At 42.3% G+C, this 26,904-nt stretch overlaps 3 protein-coding genes and 2 pseudogenes across 3 annotated transcripts; 2 read left to right on the forward strand and 3 right to left on the reverse strand.

Moving 5' to 3' along the window:
- Positions 1 to 988: 988 nt before the first annotated feature.
- On the reverse strand, positions 989 to 9,074 carry LOC125608660 (annotated as a pseudogene).
- LOC125608804 (putative F-box protein At4g10190) lies at positions 8,038 to 11,150 on the reverse strand. Its single transcript, XM_048779311.1, has one exon. It carries the CDS (start codon positions 11,148 to 11,150, stop codon positions 9,960 to 9,962), a length of 1,191 nt encoding a protein of 396 aa, XP_048635268.1. The 3' UTR covers positions 8,038 to 9,959.
- A 2,036-nt stretch (positions 11,151 to 13,186) lies between these two features.
- On the forward strand, positions 13,187 to 15,517 carry LOC125608805 (annotated as a pseudogene).
- Positions 15,518 to 16,468: 951 nt separating this feature from the next.
- Positions 16,469 to 18,185, reverse strand: LOC125608806 (putative F-box protein At4g10190). Its single transcript, XM_048779312.1, has one exon. It carries the CDS (start codon positions 17,762 to 17,764, stop codon positions 16,628 to 16,630), a length of 1,137 nt encoding a protein of 378 aa, XP_048635269.1. The 5' UTR covers positions 17,765 to 18,185; the 3' UTR covers positions 16,469 to 16,627.
- A 6,339-nt stretch (positions 18,186 to 24,524) lies between these two features.
- Positions 24,525 to 25,004, forward strand: LOC125608662. Its single transcript, XM_048779098.1, has one exon. The coding sequence runs from the start codon at positions 24,525 to 24,527 to the stop codon at positions 25,002 to 25,004; it is 480 nt and encodes a 159-aa protein (XP_048635055.1).
- Positions 25,005 to 26,904: the final 1,900 nt, after the last annotated feature.

A 26,904-nucleotide genomic window follows, 5' to 3' on the forward strand; every position in this document is an offset into this window, starting at 1 on the left:
TTTGCAACGACTGCTACGTTGTGGAATGCAGTTGCTTGTTGTGGTACGCCAAGTCACGATTTTATACTTTGTTCAGGAAGAACCGATTTACAGAGAGCATAGTAGTCGGATTCATCATATGGTGTATGGATAAGTTATTTACTAACTAATTTGAGTTTCAAGAGTGTGTGTATTTACTATACAAAGAGTTTCTTTTAGTCCACCCTTACGACATGATTGTGGTGCAGAATTAGGTCTCTTGTCGCGCAAGTAACTCTGCTTTCTTGAGATTCCAAGTTTCTTCTAAATGTTATTGTGACAATTCGTCTCGTGGACCTCAGACTGACCCTGTATAGCATCAACTCTAATCTTTCATTTATGAGATTTTACTGATTCAATTGGTAACGATTTATCCTGCGAGAGGGTTGTTAAATGGTGAGAGGTGTTGGATTTGAGGAACGCCAAGCGTACTAATAACCTATCTCATTCACAGGAGAAGGATTAGGGTTGGTGCTTTGCAGAGCTAGCTTGAGTCCGCGGGACGGGTTGTTACAATAAATGGAGTAATTTATTTCTTGTTTGTTCATCATTCTATTATGGAGTGGAAAATATAATAAAGTTGGAGAAATTTTATTCAATTTTCACTTTTACTTAATTTTAGAAAAAAAAAAAAAGTTTTACATTGGAAATGCTCTAAAAACAATTAAGGGATAGAGAACTTGGGTTTGTTACAAGACAATAGCGCTTCTTAGGAGATGATGTTGTTGGCCTTGTTAACTTCTAATTTTTTTCTTTCACCTCTGTTAAAGACCAATGAAGAATTTTTTTTTTCTCTCGTATTGAGAAATATCTTTATAATGATTAATTATTACTAAAGACGAATGTTGAATCATTATAAATATTCTTCTGTGGGTTTGGATGTGATCACATGGGACAAGACACGGTAAAGTATATGTGCCTAATTTTCAATGCAACACAACTCTAACCATACGAAAACGATACTAAGCTCAATGTGAAACAAAAGCTAAAGTGTCCAAGTTCGTACAGTGGTATTGTTGTTACTTGCTTATTTAATAAGAGATAACCCAAAATATTGTTCCAGTCGCAGAAGAAATAGAATCTGAATTACATTTTTAAGTTCTCAAATATCATGAAGACTTGGAGCCTTTCCATGTGCCTAGCCCCAAAGAACCTTGTTGGATCTGAACCAAAGTCGGAGTAGACCTGACAGGAATTGTGCATTTTAATCCTACATTAAGGTTCACTTTTATGTGTTTATAATGAGATTATAATTCTCCCCCACAATGTGTAAGCTTCTTGTATTTAGTTGGATTTACTATAACTTTATTCTCCCGATCGACCATTATTAATATATAGAGTCTGGTTTAGTCCGGTTTAGTTGAATAGGTATTATGATTCTCATTTGGTTTACAGGATCAGTCAAGTGTATATATATCTTGTACCAAACTCATTTTGTCAGTTGAGAAATAAGAGATCATTTTACATACGATTCATCTTTACTCATGATCTCTATTAACCATGAAACTCATCCATTTACGAAACCCAAGAAGCTGCTGTGAATGGGTTCGTTTCACTGTAAGGAGTTTACTCCATGACATGTCTCCGGCACCTTTAATCTTAGTTGCCATCCATACATCTGCATCGTGTACCTCCTCATCATGTGAAGAAGCTAACAAACAAAGATTTTGCTCTTCTCTAGTCACTGATAAAGCAAAAACATTATAAGAAAGAGTATCACCCGGAAGAGACACAAGTCCAAACCTCTCTTTTGTAAAATCAAAACATTGTAAGGCAGCATTCCTCGTCCCCGTTGGAGAATACTTATTAGTAAGCCAGTAAGTATTTCCATCCATAGACGTGCCATCTCGCCAGTCCCCTGGAATGAACCAGTCTCTAGTCTAACCAACAACACTCCACGAGTTAGATGTGAAGTCATAGGTTTCGTACTCAACAAGGCATGGTTCATGATGTTTAACCCTCAAGATTTTGTACTTGTTGTTACTTGAGGATTTACCGAGAGCTTAGGTATCGAACTTATAGTTGGAATTTAACGGTCTGCTAATCCTACTTGTTTCCCCTGAACATGGATTTCAGACAACTAATCTTTCGTCAATGGTGGTGCATAGCAATAAACCATCGCAGTGAAAAACGTGGCGTATACCGACTTCTTTCAAAGAAGAACTTGAAAGAGGGTCATTGAGGCTGAACTGACTTATTACCTTTCCAACGTTGTTCTTGTCGTGAATGCCGTGGAGATTAAACCTAACTAAATAGACCTTACTATAAATTGTTGAGATAAGCTTGAAGTAACTTGAGATACAAGTTACCTAATTCTATTGAGTTATAGATTAGGAAAATATCTATTTGTGATTCCTAATGAGTTTAGGAAAGTTTGAGTTATATATAAGGAGATGCAAAGTGTTGCATAACTTATGAGTTGTGAGAATTGAGAGCTTAAGTTTTGAGAGAGTTTCTTAAGCATTGAGATTAATAAAGAGTTTGAGTTTGAGATAATAATTTGTGTTCTTGAGCCTGTGATTCTATATTTGGTATCAGAGCCACAATGGTAGACATCAAAGAAGAATCCGAGACGAGTAACAAGAAGAATGGGTCGTCTTCTATCAAATTCCCAATGCTTACCTCTACAAATTATACGGTTTGGGCAATGCGGATGAAGATTGCCCTAAAGGTGAATAAGGTATGGGAATCTATAGATCCCGGCAATAAGGATGAAGAGAAAAACGATGTAGCCATTGCACTCTTGTTTCAATCCATCCCCGAGGCGTTGACATTACAGGTCGGAGATCTTGACACAGCAAAAGCAGTATGGGATGCGATCAAAGCAAGACATGTCGGAGCTGAAAGAGTAAGAGAGGCAAGGTTGCAAACGTTAATGGCTGAATTTGATAGGTTAAAGATGAAGGAGGAAGACACAATAGATACCTTTGTCGGAAAGTTATCAGAGATCTCGTCTAAATCCGCATCTCTCGGTGAGATAATTGAGGAATCAAAGCTGGTAAAGAAGTTCTTAAAGAGCTTGCCCCGGAGAAAATACATTCACATTGTAGCTTCACTGGAACAAGTTCTTAACCTAAATACTACAAGCTTCGAAGATATCATTGGAAGGTTGAAAGCATATGAGGAAAGGATTTGCGATGAAGAAGATGAGCAACACAATGACCAAAGCAAGTTAATGTATGCAAATATGGAGAATCAACAAGAAGGCTACGGTGGCAGAGGCAGAGGCCGTGAGGGTAACTATGGAGGTCGTTTCCGTGGACGGGGAGGCCGTTCTAACTGGAGAGGGAGAGGACGTGGCCGTTTTGGATCTTACCAATACGGTTCATATAATCAAGAACGAGATGCTTCCCACATCACCTGTTACCGATGTGATAAACTTGGCCACTTTGTAGCTGATTATCCAGATAGGCTACTTAAACTTCAGGAGACTGTTGAAAAGAAAGATGATGATACTCAAGAAGCTGATGAATTGATGATGCATGAGGTGGTTTACTTAAATGAGCAAAAGGTAAAACCGAGTGAATTTGAGGCAGATTCCGACACCAAGAACGTCTGGTACCTTGATAACGGCGCGAGCAACCATATGAGTGGTAACATATTGTTCTTCGACACCGTGGATGAGACAATCACTGGGAAGGTTCGGTTCGGAGATGATTCAAGAATAGATATACGAGGAAAGGGTTCAGTGCGCTTTATATTCAAAGGAGGGGAGAAGAAAATCTTAAGCAATGTGTATTACATACCTGGCCTAAAGAGTAACATTGTCAGCCTTGGACAAGCCACAGAGAGTGGCTGTGAATTAAGGATGAAGGACGATCAGCTGTTACTGTTTGATCGCGGCGGAAAACTGATGGTCAAGACAACTAGATCAAGGAACCGGCTGTATAAAGTCACTCTTCAGGCCGAAAACATTCAATGTTTAAGTCTAAAAGCAACGACTGAGTCATCAAGATGGCATGCGAGGCTTGGTCACGTCAATCACGAGACAATAAAGACGATGATTAATAAGAAACTAGTCGAGGGCTTACCGGACATCACAGTTAACAAAGAGACGTGTGTGTCATGTCTACTTGGGAAACAAACAAGACAACCATTCCCAAAGGAAACCTCATATCGAGCCGTGAAACCTCTCGAGCTCATACACGGTGATCTATGTGGACCGATCACCCCACCCACACCGGCTCATAAACGATATGTATTGGTGCTGATCGATGATTACTCGTGATACATGTGGACAGTGTTATTGAATGAAAAGAGTGAGGCACTGGAGAAATTTAAAAAATTCAAGACACTTGCTGAGCAAGAAACAAAGACTGCGATACAGACGTTACGAACAGACCGTGGAGGAGAGTTTACATCTCGAGATTTTCAGAACTACTGCGACACACACGGAATAAGGAGACAGTTAACAGCACCATACTCTCCTCAACAGAACGGAGTGGTAGAGCGACGCAACCGAACTCTTATGGAGATGACCAGGAGCATTCTAAAGCATAGGAATGTACCAAATTTACTGTGGGGAGAAGTGGTACGACACTCTACCTATCTGATCAATAGACTTGCCACAAGATCACTACTTGGCAAGACTCCATACGAGATGCTACGAGAGAAGAAGCCAAACCTATCGCATCTTAGGATTTTTGGGTGCATTAGCTATGTTCGAACTGAAGTGGTCGGGAGGAGGAAGTTGGATGATAGGTCAAGAGTATTGATACATATGGGTACAGAACCCGGCTCTAAGGCCTATCGTTTGTACGACCCTATAAAGGGGAAGATCGTAGTGAGCCGTGATGTCACGTTTGATGAGAGCCAGGGGTGGAACTGGAGTAAAACAGAAGAGAGGGAAGATGAGAACTCCGAAACATTTAAAGTTGACTTGCGTATTACGGGTGATGAAGAAAAGGCTAAGCAACATGATGTGGGTAATATAACTATAAGCGATGGAGATACAGATGATGAGTACGAAGGTTCTAATGGGGAAGAGAGTGAAGATCAAACAGAGTTGAGGAGATCAACAAGAAACAGAGCAAAGCCTACCTACCTAGACGACTATATCCTACTCGCGGAGTATGAGCATGAGCGACTCTTAATGGCTGTTAATGACGAACCATGGACGTTTGATGAAGTTAAGGAACTGAAGGTGTGGATCGACGCGTGCAAAGAAGAGCTTGTATCTATCGAGAAGAACAATACATGGGTATTGGTTGAGCTTCCTACGGGAGTAAAGCCTATAGGCTTAAAGTGGATTTTCAAAATTAAACGAAACGCAGATGGTAGCATAAACAAGTATAAGTCACGGTTGGTAGCAAAGGGCTACGTTCAGAGACATGGTATTGACTACGACGAAGTATTCGCGCCTGTGGCTCGTATGGAGACAATCCGACTAGTCATAGCCATTGCAGCATCTTTGGGTTGGGAAATACATCATCTAGATGTAAAAACGGCTTTCTTACATGGTGAGTTAAAAGAAGAAGTATATGTTACACAACCAGAAGGTTTTGTAAAACCAGGAAAGGAAGGGAAAGTGTACAAGTTAAAGAAGGCTCTCTATGGACTGCGACAAGCGCCTCGAGCATGGAACGCCAAGCTTAACAAGATTCTCTGCGAGTTGAGGTTTCAGAGGTGCTGTAAGGAACCTTCCGTGTATAGGAAGGAAGAGAAGCGGGGACTTCTGGTCGTAGTAGTGTATGTCGACGATTTACTCGTCACTGGCGCATCTCTACAGTCGATCAACGAGTTCAAGCAAGAGATGGCGATGAAATTTGAGATGAGTGACCTTAGTAAGCTTACATATTACCTCGGTATCGAAGTACATCAACACAAAGAGGGAATCATGCTTAAACAAGATAGATATGCAACAAAGATCCTTGAGGAATGCGGAATGGCGTCTTGCAACTCAACCCATATACCAATGGATATGAACGTCAAGTTATCAAAATCACAAGAAGAGAAGAGCATTGATGAAACAGAGTACAGAAGAAGCATAGGATGTCTCAGATATTTACTTCACACCCGACCAGACCTGTCCTATAGTGTGGGAGTCTTGAGTCGATATATGCATGAACCAAAGGAGTCACATGGTGCAGCTTTAAAACAGGTACTGCGGTACTTGCGCGGAACCTCTTGCCTCGGTCTCTCTTATACTCGAGCCAAAGAACTAGAATTGATTGGTTACAGCGACGCGTCTCATAATGTCGATGAAGATGATGGAAGGAGCACCACGGGCCATGTGTTCTATCTTAAGACAAATCCAATAACATGGTGCTCTCAGAAGCAAGAGATCGTTGCACTCTCGTCGTGTGAAGCAGAGTTTATGGCAGCCACAGAAGCAGAAAAACAAGCCATCTGGCTTCAGGAGTGCTTAGGCGAGATCATTGGAGAAACGTGCAGGAAAGTAACAATTCGAGTGGATAACAAGTCTGCAATCGCGCTTACAAAGAACCCTGTATTTCATGGACGTAGTAAACACATACATAGGAGGTTCCACTTCATCCGAGAGTGTGTTGAGAACGAGCAAGTTGAAGTAGAGCATGTTCCGGGAAATGAGCAGAAAGCTGATATACTAACAAAGTCACTTGGGAGAATCAAATTCAAAGAGCTGAGAGATTTGATAGGCATTGAGGATTTGTCAAATGAGAAGTTCAAGCTTAAAGGGGAGAATGTTGAGATAACCTTGAAGTAACTTGAGATACAAGTTACCTAATTCTATTGAGTTATAGATTAGGAAAATATCTATTTGTGATTCCTAATGAGTTTAGGAAAGTTTGAGTTATATATAAAGGAGATGCAAAGTGTTGCATAACTTATGAGTTGTGAGAATTGAGAGCTTAAGTTTTGAGAGAGTTTCTTAAGCATTGAGATTAATAAAGAGTTTGAGTTTGAGATAATAATTTGTGTTCTTGAGCCTGTGATTCTATATAAATTACCATGACAAAAAGAGAGTTATTAACAAGTCTCCCATCTCTTTTTATAAGAGCATTCCACCCTTTTGAGGTAGATTGGAACCGTGCCAGTGAAGTCTCTGGAACCCTAGAGAGTATATCCACAAGCAAATACTCGGGAAGATACAGTGTGTTTCTTCTCTTCTTCACTTTCTCTGTCGTCAAAGATCTTCCTCCTCTTCATCATCTTTAACAAGAGTCTCCTCTTCAGCATCTTTAACCAGAGAGTTTTCAGATAATTTGGAGATCAAAGGCGTGATGCAGAACTTTCAAATTTGGTTTTGTATAAGAACTTTCAAATTTGGTGTGATGCAGAACTTTACCCTTGTAACCTAGTGATGTGTGTGTATGGAAACCCTAGTGTTGTCTGTATGAAACTCGCCCATTTAAATGCTTCTATTGTCGGCTTATTCTCCTTGGATTCAGCTGAAACTTTTAGCTTGTGGGCCTGCGATGGTATCATCAGTAGACTGCTTCTTATATTTAAGCTACATCATACACATAGTTGGAGAGGATAAATACATATCATCATGGATTAGTGGTGGGTGTATGGATAAATTAGATAAGTAACTTGAGTTACAAGAATGTATCGATAAACTATATAAAGGGTTTCTTTCCGTTTGTGGAGCAAAATTTGATTTCTTGTCGACAAGTAACCCTAGTTCTTTTGTGATTCCAAGTTATCTTGAAAGTGTTAGCTCCTAAAAGGTAATCAAGGGGAGGAGCACGGTAGATCGTCGTGATGATTGGTCGTGGAGTTACATGCAAAGACTCTTAAGATCCAAATATACTTGCAAACACGCTTAAGATACATAGACTATGTACCCTGACATTCACTACTCAGTAGTCACTATGATACATCTAAGGTGTTCAAATTTTCTATAAACTCTAGATGCTAAATTCAGATTTTAAATATTATTCTGTGAACCGCTGATCTCTAAAAACTGATCACAACTCTATAACCATATCTAAAGGACACTAAGCTCAATCTGAAACAAAAGCTAATGGAACCCATTTTTAAGATCATTCAAGATCTATCACAAACGTAAGTGTCGTCAGTGGTATTGTTGATTTTAAGGACAAGGCTTGTGTAACAGCCCGATCCCCCGGCGTCCGACCGGGGTTATCGAAGGGGCGTTATGGACACGTGTCTACTCATTTAGACAACCCTACGTGTCCCGTTACTGGTCCCGAGAGACGAGCGCATAACCTTCTTTGAAATACCGTCACACCCACATCCATATACTTCTACTTACAGTCCTGCGCACAGGGAAAAATGGAAATGGAGGGGTGAGCAACAAGTTACTCAGTGAAGTGGTTCTAGACCAGCCTGCCCGCATGACACTCTATACTACTCTATGCGGGAACTAGGACTGACTAGCCACTACAATCAGTTAAATGCATTTTATCATTACATATCGTCATCATTAATTCCAAACATTCAATTCCATACATTTCTATCAACCTAGTGATCAATCAAAACAATGATCTCACTCATTGCCACACACGTCAAACCCTAGACTTAACCGACTCATCTTACCAGTCCGACTCGATCCTATGACACCTTTAACTCCCCGTTACCCGACCATGATGCACGTTTTTATATCCCGCCTCTCGCGGTTGGCACACGTTCTTATCAACAGTGGGTAGCTCCCACTAGGCTTCTACCCCATATTCTTGTGGATTGGCCACATCTCCTATGGGTGCTTCCATATTCTTGTGGATTCGCCACATCTCCTATGGATACCTAGCGTGGAACTACTGCCACACATACTTATCATCAGTGGGTAGCCCCTACTAGGCTTCTACCCCATATTCTTGTGGATTGGCCACATCTCCTATGGGTGCTTCCATATTCTTGTGGATTGGCCACATCTCCTATGGATACCTAGCGTGGACTACTACCCCACATACTTTCCTTAGACTCTATATGCTTTCCCACCCATGCTTAACCTTAACGTTATTCTCCTATACTTTCACTTATCCTTTCACATCCTTATCATTTACACTTATCCCTTCTCATTTTTCATTTACTTTTCCTTTTCATTTGGACTTGTACCTGGACTCAATCACTAGACGCCACCCGTTATCGGTGTCACACACAATACACATCGCACTCAAGCTTCACTTACAATATCAATAGCAATTAATGGTCGTCTATCATCTTAGCATTCATTCTTTCTAGCACCCTAGCTTTATTCACAAACCATACATGGGACTACACATCCAAACATACAAGCATCACTCATCAACCAATCAACATCACCACAACATAGATCAGTTCATCAAGTCCCGTTAACAGTATGAGGGTTCTTATGCATCATGATTCATTCATCTATCATCCTAGCAATTATCATGTTCTATCAACCTAACTCTCAAACAGGGTCTAAACAACCTAACTCCAACATAAAGGAGTATACAGAATCATGAGAGAAGGTTGGGTTCGAGACACTCCACCTTAGCCTAGATCTGGATCTGGAACAAGAGACAAAGGGGATGAGATCTGAACAGATCTGGAACAAGTAAACAAGAGAGACGAGATCTGGTCACCACCACAACACCACACAACCACCACCATCGGCGGCTCGGCTTGCTCTCGGGGGACTCACGGCGAGGAGAGAGGAAGAGATCCAACGGAAAGAGAAAGGAGAGGGAGAGGGAGAGAGAGGAGGCGTGAGAGAAGAAGAGAGAAGAGGAAAAGAGAAGCTTGACGGCTAGGGTTTCCTAATCTCTCTAAAACTCTGCAGAGCTTCGCTCCAGTTTCAGAATGAGAGAAAAATGAGAGGAGGCAGCTTTATTTATAGGAAAAGGAGGGAACCCTAGGTCATTTACCCTAATGGGCTGCAGTCTTAACGGGTTCTCCTTAAGAAGTTTTTGGGCCAGGAACTGGGCCGTTACAGCTTGCTTATTTAATAAGAGAGAAACCAAAAACATTGGAATTGTATAAGAAACTAAAACATTATAGGTAGCACGACTTACATTTTAATATATCAAATATCATGAAAACTTGGTTATTGGTGCTTTCCATTTGTCTACCCCCGACGAACCTTGTTGGATTTGAACCAAAGTTGGATCATTGCTGACAGGAAGTGAGCGTTTAGATCCTACATCATGAAGGTCCACTTGTATGTATTTATCCTTTCCCACAATGTGTAAGCAGTTACTAAAGTTCTTATATTTAGTGGGATGCAGTAAAACTTTATGATCCCGATCGACCAAGAAAGTCATCTCAGTACGAAGCCCAAGAAACTCCCGTGGATGGGTTCTTTCGACTTTTATAATTTTTGTCCAAGACATGTCCCCGGTACTTTTAATATTTGTTGCCATCCATATATCTATATCGTGTACCTCATCACGAGAAGTTAACAGACAAAGATTTTGATCTTCTCTAGTCACTGATAAAGCAAAAACATTATAAGAAAGAGGATCACTCGGAAGAGACACACATCCAAACCTCTCTGTTGAGAAATCAAAACAACGTAAGGTATTCCCCATCCCTGTTGGTGAATCTTGACTATAAGTATAAGTAAGCCAGTAAGTATTTCCATTCACAGACGTGCCATGTCGCCAGATACGTGGAATGGACCAGTCTCTAGTCTCACCAACAACCCTCCACGAAATAGATGTAAAGTCATATATTTCGTACCTAACTAGGCATGGTTGCCCGTAACCACGTCCATCATGTCCATGATGGACCCTCAAAATTTTGTACTCGTTGTTGCATGAGGATTTACCGAGCGCGTAGGTATCGGAAGTATTGTAAGGCTGTAAGGGTGTGATAATTCTACTGGTTTCCCCTGAACATGGATTCCAAACAACCAGTCTTCCGTCCATGGTGGTGCACAGCAATAGGCCGTCGCAGTGAAAGACATTGTGTATATCAACTTCTTTCAAAGAATAAGTTGAAAGAGGGTCATTGAGGCTGAACTGACTTATTACCTTTACAATGTTGTCGTCCTGAATTCCGTGGAGATCAAGCCTAACCAAATAAACCTTACGATAAATTAACATGACAACTAGAGAGCTGTTCTTAGCAAGTCTCTCATCTTTTTCTATAAGAGCATTCCACCCTTTTGAGGTAGATCGGAACCGTGCCAGTGAAGTCCTCGGAACCCTTGAGAGTATCTCCACAATCAAATCCTCGGGAAGATATATTGTGTTTCTACTCTTCTTTTCTTTTTCTGACATCAAAAATCTTCTCCTCTTCTTCATCACCTTTAATAAGAGTCTACTCTTCAGCATCTTTTTAAGAAGAGAGTTTTCTGATAACTTTAAAACAGTGCTGCAGAACTTTCAAAGTTGGTTGTATAAAACCCGTGTAACCTATTGATGTGTGTGCATGAAAACTTGTGGAATTTTTCGCCCTAGATCTAGCTCAAATTTGAGCTTGTGGGCCTGCAGTGCTATATGGTGTTTGATATAAGCAACATATTTTGCTATTTGGTGTTAGGGCTGTACTCCAAATCTAAATGGACCGGTTCTGGTCAAATCCATATATAATTTGGGCTAAGATGTAAGAAGTCCAATTTGTCAATAGATAAAAGTGGGTTAGGTTAAACAGATTTATTAACATACAGATATATCAATTTTGTTTAGTAGGATAAATTGGGGTCATAAATTTGAAGTTTTAAACCTAAAAAGAATGTTGCCACTTTTCATTACAAAAGGGAGATAGATTATAGATTGGTCGGATCTCTTATGTATTTAAATCAGTTTAGTACTCCACTCTATGCAATTTCCCTGCGTTTGAGGGATTTACATATAACACTTACTAGATTTTGATCCGCGATTTAAAAGCGCAGGATTGATTTTGTTTATAAAAATTAAATTAAATATATATTTAAATTTCTATATTTTAAATATTTTTTTGTCTTTGAAAATGAATAATTTTATTTTTTTCCAATACACACTTTATAGATAATCTTTTTTCTTAATTATTTATGTAGTCATTTATTAAAATTGTTTTGATTACTTGTTCTTATTTTCTAATCTCATTTAGTTTTTAATCAATGCTTAGTGTAGTTATTATTTTTAATTTATTTCAAAAATCAGATGAAATTAATGTCGAAGTGTAGAATCCACGGTCAGCTGTATATAATTTGGTCCAAATTTAATTAAAAGCTTTAACTAAAAATAAAATAAAAAACTCGTAAGAACTCGTCATCAACCTGTTACCCTGCACATGTTACCTGGTAAACGCTTAGAAACGACACTATTTAAATAAAAATATAATATAATATATAATATATAATATATATTTGATTGTATGCAACAATAAATAAATTTTATTTGTGATTCTTTAGATTTCGATGAAATTTTTACTATACCATGAGAAGAAAATTATTGTATAGAGAACCATAATTACTTTATATGATGTAAATTAATATTAGTTTATTTTCGTTATTGAAAATTTGTTATAAGCTTAACAATTTAACCTTTTTTTGTTTATTCTCGATATTAAATTTACCTTAATAATTATTTTTTAATTATCTTAATTTTATCATAAAATTTAGTTTGTTTAAAATGTTAATCAAATAATAACTGGAAACTTAAACTGAAATCTAAATTTAAATATTAAATTTTATTTATGAGAATTAATGTTTTTAGAATTTCATGGTTAATCATAGATATGACAACCCGGTGATCTAGTCAGTAATTCAGTTTAATCTCTAGATCTGATTTATAAAAATTGGATGAATTTAGTTTATTTTTAAACTTTTACAATGTTAAATATATAGATTAGTCTTTTACATAAATTAATTGTTTTACAAATTTTATCTACTAATGGGTTTGTTATAATTTTAAAGTATATGACCAGTTATGCAAGTTCATACTAAAAAAACGTAATGGAGCGTCCCTATTTAAATTTGAAACCTATTTAGTTAATTTATATTTTATACTGTATTGTTAAAATCAATTAAAAGTATTTTATTTTTAATTAATGCATGTGTTCGGTGGGCTTTATTTTCTTGAATTTCAGAATGGTTTAAAATGGGATATACTGATTGGTTGAGTTATGTGTGGTAAAAATTATTTTAAAATCGAAATAAAGGAATGTCATAACTACGTAAATAACTTTAAAAGGTAAGGGCAGAATCCTATCAGAGATTCTGCTTTAATAGTATAGATTCATGGTGGCTTGTTATTGCCCTCTAGGGACCTAAAAGTCTACAATAATGGCCTTGTTACTTTTGTGATTCTTTATAGAAGAGGCTTTCTGTACAATTACAGACTAAAAAAATCATATATAACACCTAAACATGAAATGGATTCGATATCATGATTCATGACCAAAGTTGAAACTTGAACTTGCTATAGAGATTTTGGTTTTAGTTTAAATTATATATATACAAAAATGACCCAGCTATAATCTCCACCTTTGAAACTCCATGCAAGGGACAAGAAAACTGCAATCTACTCGAAAATAACATCTTCTAGACCAATTAACGCCGGACACTCGCTAATCAGTAATCACTATGCAACATCTAAAAGCATCAACAATGTGGAGTCTTAAAGCTGCCTCTTACAAAGAAAAAAATTAAAATCATGCGGGTCTCACCATTATCCTTAGGGCTGCCTCTTCTACATCTTCCGTAAGAGGCGAGTTTGAGAGGGTTTTGCCACTTTTCGCGGATCCCATTGACATGTGGCGGCCTGTAATTGGTTCGTTTTTAATTTTTTTTTAAATCAGACAAACAAAAAAAACTTCCTAAGAGTCCTTTACCGTTAATGATGCTCTAACGTGTTCAAATGTTCTACAAACTCTAGATGATTTATTCAGATTTTAAATATTATTCTGTCAACCCTATGTCCTTGATAACTTATCACATAGTCTGATCTCTAAAAATTGTGGATCTGCACGTCGATGTGACAAGACACCGAAAAAGGACTCATGTCTAGTTTACATCTGATTCCAGCTTAGGATCTCCAATAGGAGAAGCTTTAACTTATCTCAAATCTCAATAGGAGATCTAAAAAAAATGCCTCTCCAGCTCTGACTAGCAAGTGACATTCATAGTTCCAACAATTTTTAAAATGTGTTTCTGTTTGAGCTAAGAATTATTAACGTTAATATATGATCTTGGTGAAGACACAAGAAACTGATTTTATTTGCAAGGCTCGGATTGTTGAGGTCCTGCAACAAGATGTGTTTTTTGTTTCCAGGAAGAACATGGCAGTTTATGATGATAGTGGAGACATTAACAGTACTCAACTCGATACATCGAGGAAGAGGAAATCGATAAGTAGACGTTGCGGTACTACTGAGGCTTCAAGTACGGAAATAATAAAATGAGACTATTGAAGAAGCTTCTCCCAAGAAACGGAAAGTACCTGCGAAAGGTTGTATGAAAGGTAAAGGAGGGCCAGAGAAGGGTCAATATAGTTTCAGGGGAGTTAGGCAGAGTATTTGGGGGAAATGGGCTGGCTGAGATTAGAGAGCCTAATCGAGGTAGTAGGCTTTGGCTTGGCACTTCCCTTACGGCTAAAGAATCTGCTTCTGCTTATGAGTCTATGACGAGGCGGCTAGGGTCATGTATAACTTCCCTCAGAAGTACGTGTCTGATGTTACGAGTGGTTCGAGTCAGTCTGAAGTGTTCACGGCTGGGTCTTCAGGGCGTGTTCACGTGAAAACAGAGGATGCATATTGTGAGCCTGAGCCCTTCTTGGGTGAAGCTAATCCGATGGAGAATGGTGTGGAAGAGATGAAGTAGGACGTTAAGGTAGATGCTCTGAGCACAGATTGGCTGTGTGAGTTTGAACAGAAGTATTGGAGCCAAAGTTCTGGAGGAGAAAGAGAAGCAGAAGAAGCAAGAGATTGTTGTAGAAACCTGTCTGTTACAGATTATGAGTGGCCAGAGGATCTGTGGATCAGTGTCAGTGGGACCCATCAGAGATGTCTGATGTTTCTGAGCTTTTTTTGGTGACTTGAATGGCGACATTTTTGCAGGCTTAGACCAGGTCTCACACCCGTTGGATGTCGCAGGTGGGTTGTCTGAAACCGAGAAGCAGCAAATTCAAGGCAGGCCCTGACTTTAGTTATTGATTGCCTCCGGTTCAGCTAGAGACGCAGGATGATAATGAGTTCTTCGATCTGAATTTCTTGGATCTGCAAAACTGAGACAATGGAATGCAATTGGATGCATGTGGATTTTGTTATTTGCCTTAAATCCCATCATGACTCTTGAGACTGTAGTTTTAATGATATAGATAAGATGATCTGACAAGACTGTCAAAAAGGAACTGTATATAAGATGATGTTTCATATAAAAATACTGTAATAGAGAACATAAAACTTAGTACACCGTTTTTCTTTTGCTCTGTTATAGTCTTTCTTGTGAGCCAAATTGGAAGCTCAGAAATTTCTCTGTTTATACTAGAGCTATGGTGTGTGGAACTTGATGGCGTTAATGTATGTGAATGGACAATAATGATTATGAACTACGTGATGTGAATTCGTTTTTACAGAATACCGTAATAACATGAAAGTATTTCAAAAAAGCCAATTCACACCAATGTTACCAAGCCAGATCCAAAGAGAAAACTGTGCTAAAGCTACAAAGATGAAAATGTACTAATGCTTGCTCAAGTTATAACTCAAACCTTCCACAAAGAGAACACGCTTCATGTATTCACTAAGAAAAACTTCAGAATATGAAATATGGAATATAACTCAAAGCTTCCTGTAAAGTTTTTTTTAATTATAATATATCTAATTGTCAACAATCCCGCGCTTGCGCAGGGCACTGCCCCTAGTAACTTTAATAGTATAGATTTATGGTGGCTTGTTATTGGCATCTAGGGACCTAAAAGTCTACAATAATGGCCTTGTTACTTTTGTGATTCTTTATAGAAGAGGCTTTATGTACAATTACAGACTAAAAAAATCATATATAACACCTAAACATGAAATGGATTCGATATAAGTTGAAACTTGAACTTGCTATAGAGATTTTGCTTTTAGTTTAAATTGTATATATACAAAAATGACCCAGCTATAATCTTCATCTTTGAAACTCCATGCAAGGGACAAGAAAACTGCAATTTACTCGAAAATAACACCTTCTAGACCAATTAACGCCGAACACTCGCTAATCAGTAGTCACTATGCAACATCTAAGAGCATCAACAACGTGGGGTCTTAAAGCTGCCTCTTACAAAGAAAAAAATTTAAAATTATGCGGGTCCCACCATTATCGTTAGGCTGCCTCTTCTATCTCTTTCGTAAGAAGCGAGTTTGAGAGGGTTTTGCCACTTTTCGTGGATCCCACTGACACGTGACGGTCTGCGATTGGTTCATTTTTATTTTTAAAAAAAAAATCAGACCAAAAAAAAAGAAAAAAAAAAATTATGGATCTGCACGTCGATGTGACAAGACACCGAAAAAGTACTCATGTCTAGTTTACAATGCATACAACTCCATAGCCATATCAAAAGGACACTAAGCTTAATATGAAACAAAAGGAAAATTGTCCAAGTTTTAAGATCAGTAAAAATCTATCACAAAATGTAAATGACGTCAGTGGTATTGCTGATTTTTAAGAACAAGACTTGCTTATTTAATAAGAGATAACCAAAAATATTGTTCCAGTCGCAGAAGAAATAGAATTGGAATTGTAACTAAAACCTTATGGAGTAGCAAGACTTGCATTTTAATTTATCAAATATCATGAAAACTTGGTGATTGGTTCTTTCCATGTGCCTAGCCCCAAAGAACCTTGTTGGATTTGAACCAAAGTTGGATCACAGCTGACAGGAAGTGCGTATCCTACAGCACAAAGGTTCACTTTTCTGTATTTATCCTCTCCCACAATGTGTAAGAAGTTCCTAATGGGATGCACTATAACTTTATTCTTCCGGTCAGCCAAGAAACTCACTCCTTTACAAAGCTTAAAGAACTGGTCGCTACTGGTTCGTTTCACTGTTAAGAGTTTACTCCATGACATGTCTCCTGTACCTTTAATTTTAGTTGCCATCCATACACCTATATCGAGTAGTTTGACACAAGAAGTTAACAGACAAAGATTCTGCTCTTCTCTAGTCACTGATAAGGCAAAAGGATGATAAGATAGAGGATCACCCGGAAGAGGCACAAGTCCAAACCTCTCTGTTGAATAATCAAAATATCGTAAGGTATTTTTCGGTCTTTGACGGTCTTGACTAAAATCAAAAGAAAGCCAGTAAGTATTTCCATCCACAGACGTGCCATGTCGCCAGGGCCCTGGAAATGTCCACCCTCTAATCTCACCAACAACCCTCCAGGAATTAGATGTAAAGTCATATATTTCGTACTTAACAAGGCATGGAGACATCCAACCATCTCCATGATGATGGACCCTCAAGATTTTATACTCGTTGTTGCATGAGGATTTACCGAGCGCGTAGACATCAAAACTATATTTGGAATTTAAGGGTTTGATAATTCTACTTGTTTCCCCTGAACATGGGTTCCAGACAACCAGTCTTTCGTCCATGGTGGTGCATAGCAATAGGCCGTCGCAGTGAAAGATATCATGTATAGAAAGAGGATAATCATTGAGGCTGAACTGACTTTTTACCTTTACAACGTTGTCGTCGGTAATGCCATGGAGATCAAGCCTAGCAAAATAGACCCTACCATCAATTAACATGACAACAAGAGACTTCTTCCTAAGTCTCTCTTCTGTTTTGATAAGAGAGTTCCATTCTTTTGAGGTAGATAGGAACCGTGCCAGAGAAGCATCCGGAACCCTAGAGAGTATCTCCACAAGCAAATCCTCTGGAAGTTGTATTCTGTTTCTACTCTTCGCTTCTTTTTCCGTCATCAATGATCTTGGAGATAAAACCTCGTAACCTAGTGATGTTTGTGTCTGAAACCCTAGTTTTGTGTCTTTATGAGACACACCGATTTAAAACGCTTCTATTGTGGGCTTTGTCGCCCTAGATCCATCTGAAAGTTTGGTTGGCTCGTGGGCCTGCGATGCTATAAGTAGCCTATGCAATACAGAATTGGTTCTTTGATAAGAAACAGATTTTGCTCTACATGACACTCTTGTTACGGCCTGCTTAGAGGAGGGAACACAGGGGAAGGAAAGTGGTGAATATAATAAGCTAATAGGGATGTAAAGCCAAGTTCCATTGCAGGAGAGATAGAAATTATAACCTTCTACAAGTTCTTCACCGAAGTGGCATGAGAAAATTTCCCTCTCTTCATCTGCTGCAGCTTCTGCCTCCTACTGTTGTTGTTTGACAAAAAAAAATTAGGGAAAAAGATAAAAACTAGACTAGGCATGGTCGGTGGTTTCAACATACTTTTCAAGGATTCTTCACATGGTATGGTAACTTATTAACAGGCTAAACAGGGTCTTAAGCATGCATGGAGATTTACCATTGTATTCAGGTTAAACTATAAGATTTCGCCTGCATGGAGAACCATCTTTTTGGTTTCAGGATGCTTGTTAACCACTTTCCAACCAAATTCAGTTTGTAACGAGGATATTTGGACCTGTTACCTTTACATATGGAGCAACATCGTTCCCTTCACTGCAGTATCGAATTCACTACTAAATAGACCCTAAAATGTCAATAGACTGCTTTGTATCATTAGTAGAATGTGTAACACCCCGGCCCAGGCCCAAGGGGAAAAGGCCCAACAGAGAGAAACCCTAAGTAACCCTAATCCTATCAACTATAAAAGGAGGTGCCTCTCTACAGCTGAGCCATCAGACACCCACCAAGCGAAGCCCTGCGAGACTCGAGAGCTGCCGCCGCCACCAGCCCGCCGAGGAAGCGCCGCCGTCGACCACCGCCCGCGCAGCCCAAGTCGCCGATCGCGGGTGCCTCAGATTCTTGTTTTTCCTAGTCTTCGGTGTTGGTAGATCTGAGATCTAAAACTCCCTTTCTCCCATCCAGACTTCCGAGAGCCAGATCCGGAACAGAAACTGCTTCCTTCGCTGTCCTAGATCCAGATCGACAACCAACTAAGGTGAGGACTTGTCTGTGAACTCTTCTCAAGATTCCTAATCCCGTATAGTATTAGGGAGTAACTAGTATGAGCTAGGTTGATTGTTATGATGAATGAATGAATTCAATGATGAGATTGATGAAATGTTGGCAATGATTGAGAACCTTGTGGAACTAGGGAAAGAAAGTAAATAAAGTAAGAGTCTAGAATGACTAAAGAAAGAAAGAGTCTAGATTGACTAAAGAAAGAAAGAGTCTAGTAAGACTAAGAGAAAACTAAGAGGTTGAATGAAATACGAACCACCGAGGGACTGGTGGGGAGTATGGGAAACGCGGCGGTCGTAGCGTTCAAAAACGGCAGGGTAAAAGATAGAGGCGCCGGTAAGATTGAGTCACGCCGAGTCTTGGCGGGAAGGGGTCGTAATACACTGCAAGGGGTATAGACTACATCCAAGGGAACCGGATGCCGAGTGTACCAGGGCAGGCGACTTCATAGGGATGCAGCAAGAAAAGGGGAGGGTTGGTCCGCTTGAGCTGTGTAGGTCCTAGGCGTCTAAGATGATGAATTTGAACTGCTAGCCTCTGCTAGATTACGTTTTTAATACTTGCTGTGTTATGTGTTTTGATAAGAGTTAGCGGGTTCCTAGAACCCGTCCTCACTGAGTATTTTCCCCAAAATGCTCACCCCTCTCTTCCGCAGGTACGGCCGAGGAAACGCAGGAGTAAGGTTGGAGTGGTGATGGTTCTTGGGTCGGGAATGTCGCTGTTTTCATGTTCTTATTTTTAAATCGTTGCTTTTCAAGACCGGTGTTTAAACTTGTTTACTTATGATTCTCGTTAAGGATTTATATGCAATAAAAAGGATTTGGAGTTTCTTTTTACCGTTTAAGTTTTGAATTTCATAAAAGGGGACCAGTAAGGGTTACACGGGTTGTCGGGAAAATCGACAAGTGTGCCCCTACTCCGTCCTGGGAACCCCAGGAGAAGTTGGGGAAGGGACGGGTCTTTCAATTGGTATCAGAGCCAGGTTAAAACCCGTCCGGTTCCGTCCGGATGGGTACTGGCAGTTAGATTTCTCTTGATAAGCCGTAATTGTCTTTTTAAAATCGATTTCTTGGGAATGGGTCACTCTTTCTTCTAAAGCACCACTCCGGCTGAATCCTGCTCTACTCGTCTTAAATTTCTTTTGGTTTATCTAATGGCACCTTATTACCGGCCCTCAACGTCTCCTTTATGACAGGATGCCTCCCAGAAACGCCAGACAGGCTCAGCCCACAACCACGGCCCAAAGGGCAGCCAGGCGAGCTGCCAGAGCCGCGTCGCAGGCTACCAGTGACAACGGAAGCCATGCCGGAGATGGTGTGGATGAGAATCAAGTGAACGGAATCGCCCAGGAGCAAGATCAAGTGAACGGACCTGCTCAAGGGCAGGACCAAGGGAACGGACCTGCTCAAGGGCAAGGTCAGGCCGCCATGGACGCAGCGGCAGTGGAAGAACTACGGAGATACCGAGAGGCATTGGGGGTAGACTGCCCCCAGGAGGGCGCTGCGGGTGGAGGAGTTGCGCCACCTCTAGCTGTTCCCACCGTCGACCACACGCCCTCCTATTGGGACATGATGAAGCAGCTGAAAAGCATGCAGATGGAGATGTTCGGCGGAGGAGCTGACCCGATCGCCGCGGACAATTGGAGGAGGAAGCTGGAAAAGAATTTCCTCTCGGCCCGGTGCCCACCGGAGTACCGTAGAGACTTGGCCACCCACCATTTGAAAGACGACGCCTTGGTTTGGTGGGATTGTGTGGTGGATGGTGCAAGGGATCAACCCCGAACTGACTTGGGAGGACTTTCTAGAAGAATTCGATAACAAGTACTTTCCCCGGGAAGCAATGGATAAGATGGAGGGCAGGTTTCAGGACATTAGCCAAGGGTCTCGGGATGTGCGTAAGTACGGTGAGGAGTTCAACCGACTCCGAAGATTCGCAGGGCGCCACATGACAGAAAAGGAACTGATTCGCCGCTTTATGAAAGGGTTGAGAATCGAGCTCAAGAATAGCTGCAATGTTCGGGAGTTCCGTACTCTGAATGAACTGGTGGAAAAGGCAGCGGAACAAGAGGCGGGAATAGAGGAGGAACGCAAGCAGAATCAGGCAACCAGAGCCGCGAAGCGACCGCGCGAGACTTCGACCCCCTCGGACAGCGGGACTGCTCGCACCCCTTGCGTCGAGTGTGGTCGGATGCACTACGGCGAGTGCAAAGGATCAGGTTGTTTCAAATGCGGGCAACTGGGGCATATCAAACGGAATTGCCCGCAGCTCAATGAAGGGACGGTCACCAAGACACCCAACATCACGTGCCAACTATGTGGACGTTACGGGCATGCGGCCCGTGAGTGCCGTGACCGGACCGAAGCAGGGACAGGGGCTGCACTGCCGGCACCGCCACCAAAGAAGCCAGCGACCCTACCCAGAGTGTTCGTTGCAGGGAACAATCAGGGAACTGAGACCATAGCAGGTAATTAACTTTTTTCAGTTGTTCTTATCAAATCAAATGACAAAAGAATGAGTTTTAGGGAAGTAGACGCTTAGATATAGTCTCCGTGTAGGGATGGTGAAGGTCGGAGGAGTTGTAGCATATACACTCTTCGACACAGGGGCCACCCACAGTTTTGTGAGCCAGGACCTAACTAAGAGATGGATTTTCCAGAGAAAGTACGAGTGCCGAACCACCCGGGTTGAGACCGCCGGACCAGACGAGATATCCGCCATGGGAGTATTCATGGGAGTGGCGGTGGAGCTCGCCGGTGTGGTCATGCCGGTAGACTTGCTGAAACTGGAAATGGGACGGTACGAGGTGATCCTCGGAATGGACTGGTTATCACAGTACGGAGCGGTTATCGACTGTAACGGAGCAAACATACGGATTCCCAGGGAGGGAGGACGAGTGGTGTTTGAAGGAACAAAAACGAAGACCGGAGTCACGATCATATCGATGGCACAGGCCGGAGAACTAATTCAAAGGGGCCATGACGCGTACCTGGCCACCATAGAAATGTTGGAGGCACCCAAAGAACCAAGGCTAGAAGATGTGGTGGTAGCGAGGGAATACGCGGACGTATTCGAGCCTCTGCAGGGACCCCCGCCAAATCGAGACAGTGCGTTCACGATCGAGTTGGAACCCGGAACTGCACCTGTCTCCAAGGCCCCCTACCGTCTGGCGCCGGCGGAAATGGCCGAGTTACGTGAACAGTTGGAAGACTTGATAAGCAAGGGATTCATACGGCCAAGTAGCTCGCCATGGGGAGCTCCAGTACTATTTGTTAGGAAGAAGGATGGAAGCCTGAGACTTTGCATTGATTATAGGGGATTAAATAAGGTGACCATCAAGAACAGGTATCCACTACCCAGGATCAACGAACTGCTGGACCAGTTGGAGGGAGCGACCTGGTTCTCCAAGATAGATCTTGCATCGGGATACCACCAAATTCCTATAGCCGAGAAGGATGTACAGAAGACTGCGTTCCGCACACGTTATGGACATTTCGAATTCGTCGTAATGCCGTTTGGGTTAACCAACGCGCCAGCAGCCTTCATGGGAATGATGAATAATGTTTTCCGAGATTACCTAGACCGCTGCGTGATAGTTTTTATCGACGATATACTCATCTACTCTCGGAGCAAGGAGGAACACGACTGGCACCTCAGGATAGTATTGGAAAAACTGCGCAAACATAAGTTGTACGCAAAGTTAAGCAAGTGTAGTTTCTGGCAGAGGAAGATAGGATTCCTCGGACACGTCATCACAGAGGCTGGGGTAGCGGTAGACCAGGAAAAGATCAAAGCCATAACTCAATGGCCTACCCCAAAGAATGCCACGGAAGTAAGGAGCTTTTTAGGTCTAGCAGGGTATTACCGGAAGTTTGTACGAGATTTTGCCACCACAGCAAAACCCCTCACCAGGCTAACCGGAAAGGACACCAGGTTTGATTGGTCAGAATCGTGCACCAAAGGGTTCGAACAGTTGAAACATCAGCTGACTCAGACACCAGTATTGGTCCTGCCACGAACCGGTATACCATTCGTGGTGTACACGGACGCCTCAGGTGTGGGAGTGGGGTGTGTACTCATGCAGGAAGAACGGGTCATTGCTTACGCATCACGACAACTAAAGAAGCACGAGGTCAACTACCCCACTCACGACCTGGAACTGGCGGCCGTGGTCTTCGCCCTAAAGATCTGGCGGGCTTACTTATACGGAGAGAAGGTGCAAGTATTTACTGATCACAAGAGTTTGAAGTACGTCTTCACCCAGGCTGACCTGAACCTTAGGCAAAGAAGGTGGATGGAAATGCTAGCCGATTTCGACTTACAAATCGATTACCATCCTGGGAAAGGAAACCCAGTTGCAGATGCGCTTAGCAGGAGAAGGTCCGATGTCTCGGGGGCCAGAGAGGTGCAAGAGCTCTCGGGAATGTTGGCGACACTAAGCCTGAGGGCCACAACGGTTCAGGAGGACGGAATGGGACTTGAAGCACTGGATCAGGCAGATTTGCTTTGGAGAATCAAGGAAGAACAGCGAAAGGATGACAGTTTACTGGAGAAGGTCAGCAAACAAGTCATCGGTTACCGTGCCGCAGAAAACGGGACCATACTTTTCCGGAATAGGGTTAGTGTTCCGAATAATTGGGACCTGAGGAGAGAAATTTTGAGACAAGCCCATCAGACGCGTTTCTCCATTCACCCCGGAAGTACTAAGATGTACCGGGACCTGAAACGTTATTATCATTGGGATGGAGTGAAGAGCGACGTGGCAACATGGGTCTCCCAGTGTCCTACTTGTCAGGTAGTCAAGGCGGAGAAGAGGGTACCGAGTGGATTACTGCAGGGCTTACCACTACCCCAATGGAAATGGGACATGGTCACTATGGAATTCGTGACAGGATTGCCCCGGATCACGGGCAATAAGGATGCAATATGGGTAATAGTGGATCGACTCACAAAGACGGCACATTTCATGGCCATCAAAAAGACTGACGGAGCGGACATACTTGCCCACAAGTACCTAGACACTGTGGTACGGCTACATGGAATACCTGTGAGCATTGTGTCAGATAGGGATCCCAAGTTCACTTCAGCCTTCTGGCAGGCATTCCAGAAGGGATTGGGCACCAAGGTACACCTCAGCACGGCCTACCATCCCCAGACCGACGGTCAGTCGGAGCGCACAATACAGACACTGGAAGACATGCTGCGAGCGTGTGTCTTGGACTGGGGAGGGAAGTGGGGAGAGTACCTGCCTCTGGTGGAATTCGCATACAACAACAGTTATCATGCTAGCATTGGTATGTCCCCGTTCGAGGCTCTGTATGGGAGGCCCTGTCGAACTCCGATGTGCTGGACCGAAGTGGGGGAGCGACGCGGTATGGAGCCGAGTCTGATTAGTGAAACAGTAGAACAGGTAAACCTGCTGAAGGATCGTCTCAAAGAGGCTCACGACCGTCAGAAAAGCTATGCTGACCAGCGCCGAAAACATCTAGAATTCGCGGTAGGAGATGAGGTATATTTAAAATGCGTACGTTCCGCGGAAATGATCCGAACCGGAAACTAAAGAAACTCAAGCCTAGATACATGGGTCCCTTTGTCATCACGGAGCGAATCGGAGCAGTAGCGTATCGACTGGTGCTACCACCCAACATGGCAGATTTTCATGATGTGTTCCACGTGTCAGTCCTACGGAAGGTGGTGCGAGAGCCTGAGCTGGTTTTGTCCCAGCCACCCCTGGACGCGCAACCCAACTTAACCCTGAATAGTACCCCCACCAGGATTCTAGACCGGAAAGAGATAGATGACCGTGGAAAGAAGGTGCGGATGGTACTAGTACGATGGGAAAGAGATGGGATACCTGACGAGGTATGGGAGCGTGAGTCCCAATTTTTGGACGCCTATCCGGGGATGTTCCAGACAGAGACACAGCAGAATTCGGGGACGAATTCAGTTCTAGTGGGGGAGAATTGTAACACCCCGGCCCAGGCCCAAGGGGAAAAGGCCCAACAGAGAGAAACCCTAAGTAACCCTAATCCTATCAACTATAAAAGGAGGTGCCTGTAGAAACCCGTTAAAAAAAAAAAAGAAATGGTCGAGTATGTTTGTGGTGGTCGAGTCGCGGGCGATATGGATCGATCGAGAAGTTTTGAAGTACGAGGTGGGCGAAGAAGTGATCGTGAGTTAACTATGAGTCGAATAAGTTGCTTGACCATAGTTAGAAGATGCCTTAGATTGATGAGACAGACGTTTTGGAAACATAATATTTTTGGAAGCACGATGGTTTAGAAGCTCGACGTTTGTGAAGAATGACGTTTCTTGAGCACGAAGTTTTCCGTGAAACTTCGTATCAGCGGAATATTATTTCGAAGACATTGGAAACATGATGGGAATTAAGCACGACGGGAAGCAAGCACGACGAGAAGCAAGAACGACGGGATCAAAGCACGACGGAAAAACCTGAAGTTGGGCGAAAACCCTAATTTCGGTATAATGGAATTCTTCTAGGAAGCCGGAGGCTCAGGACATATTTTCCCTCAAATTCAGAGATCAAGTGGAGTTTATTAAAATTGTTCTGAGCATCAGAAAGGGTGTAGAAAAATATTTGGGATTGATCGCGGGATGAAAATTCACCGGAATGGTCGAAATCAGGCGAATGGACCAAGAAGCTCGAGGTGTCTCTATGCATTTGACCAGGACGTTCTGTCTATCACATCAGCAGCTGAGTGTCAACACAAGGAGGAGGTGTAGACGTGCATGGAAGCTGCACATGCAGCTTGACATGTAGAAGCACGAGGTGGATCGACCAAGCACGAGGTGTCTCCGCGCATGGAACCGAAGCATGCGGCCAGCCATGTGTGTGATGCTGTGGCGCCTTGCATGAGTTCCAGTCATGCAGCCTGACATCTGGGAGGAGTTGTGGCGTCCTTCATGTGTCCTGGACATGCAGCAGGCCATGTGGAGCACGAGGTGGATCGGCCAAGCACGAGATGTCGCGACGCATGCAATCGAAGCATGCTGATCGACATGTGTGAGGATGTGTGGCGTCTTGCATGAGCTCCAGTCATGCAGCCTGACATCTGGGAGGAGTGGTGGCGTCCTGCATGTGTCGTGGACATGCAGCCAGCCATGTGGAGCACGAGGTGTCGCCGTGCATGCGTCCGGAGCCATGCGGAGCGACACACGGGCTGCCACCAACCTGAAGCTGATTGGCTGGTGTCTCCTATAAATACCCCACGACCCCAGCTCATTTCTTCACATCCAGACCTGTCCAAACAAAGTTAAAACCTTGAGAGAAAAGTAGAAAAAGAAAGCAAGTGATTCTGAGCTATTTCGAGAGTTTTAGAGAGTTTACGAGATCAGTTCTCTATTGATTTCGAGTCATCGCCTTGGGAAGGTTCTGTCCAACTGAAGGTCAATCAAGTGAAGATCAGATTAGATGGGAGTCAAGTCAACGTGGCTATAGAGAGAGAGAGAGAGAGAGAAAGGAAGTGATCGATTCTAGAGTATGGTCGATTCTGAAGACCGATACTCCACCGAGAAGGCCAGTTCCATCCAATCGGCGATTCTCTACGATTGTGACGCGGAAGCTCTGTCCAATTCAATTCGTCCAAGCCAGTCATATTCTATGATGGTCTAGTGGAGGTGCTGCCCAGAGTTAGTTCAGAACCACGGGTTCAGATCAGTCGAAGTTCTGCTCGATACTCCGCGGGAAGTTTGAAGAACTGTCCAGAAGCTAGAGGAGGTTCTGTCCGAGTCCAGATCAGCCTGTCGAGGCCTGTCAACTTCTTCATGGTGAAGCCAAGGTTGTGTCCAAGACAAGATCAGTCCATTCCAGTCCAGTCAAGGCGTCCATTGGGTTTTGGCCAAGTCTTTTCCGATCAACCAGCTGCTTCTCGCCTAGAACACTGTGAGTTGGTTTGTTTGAATTCCACTTGGAATTTAGGGTAGATCGAGTCTGCATATA

Source organism: Brassica napus, chromosome A5 (genome assembly GCF_020379485.1).
Source record: "Brassica napus cultivar Da-Ae chromosome A5, Da-Ae, whole genome shotgun sequence".
NCBI classification, from domain to species: Eukaryota; Viridiplantae; Streptophyta; class Magnoliopsida; order Brassicales; family Brassicaceae; genus Brassica; species Brassica napus.

Excerpts from the sequence above, each read along its gene's own strand:
- LOC125608804 (XM_048779311.1), bottom strand. The coding sequence starts at position 11,150 with ATGTCAGAAAAAGAAAAGAAGAGTAGAAACACAATATATCTTCCCGAG.
- LOC125608806 (XM_048779312.1), bottom strand. The coding sequence starts at position 17,764 with ATGACGGAAAAAGAAGCGAAGAGTAGAAACAGAATACAACTTCCAGAG.
- LOC125608662 (XM_048779098.1), top strand. The coding sequence starts at position 24,525 with ATGGGTCCCTTTGTCATCACGGAGCGAATCGGAGCAGTAGCGTATCGA.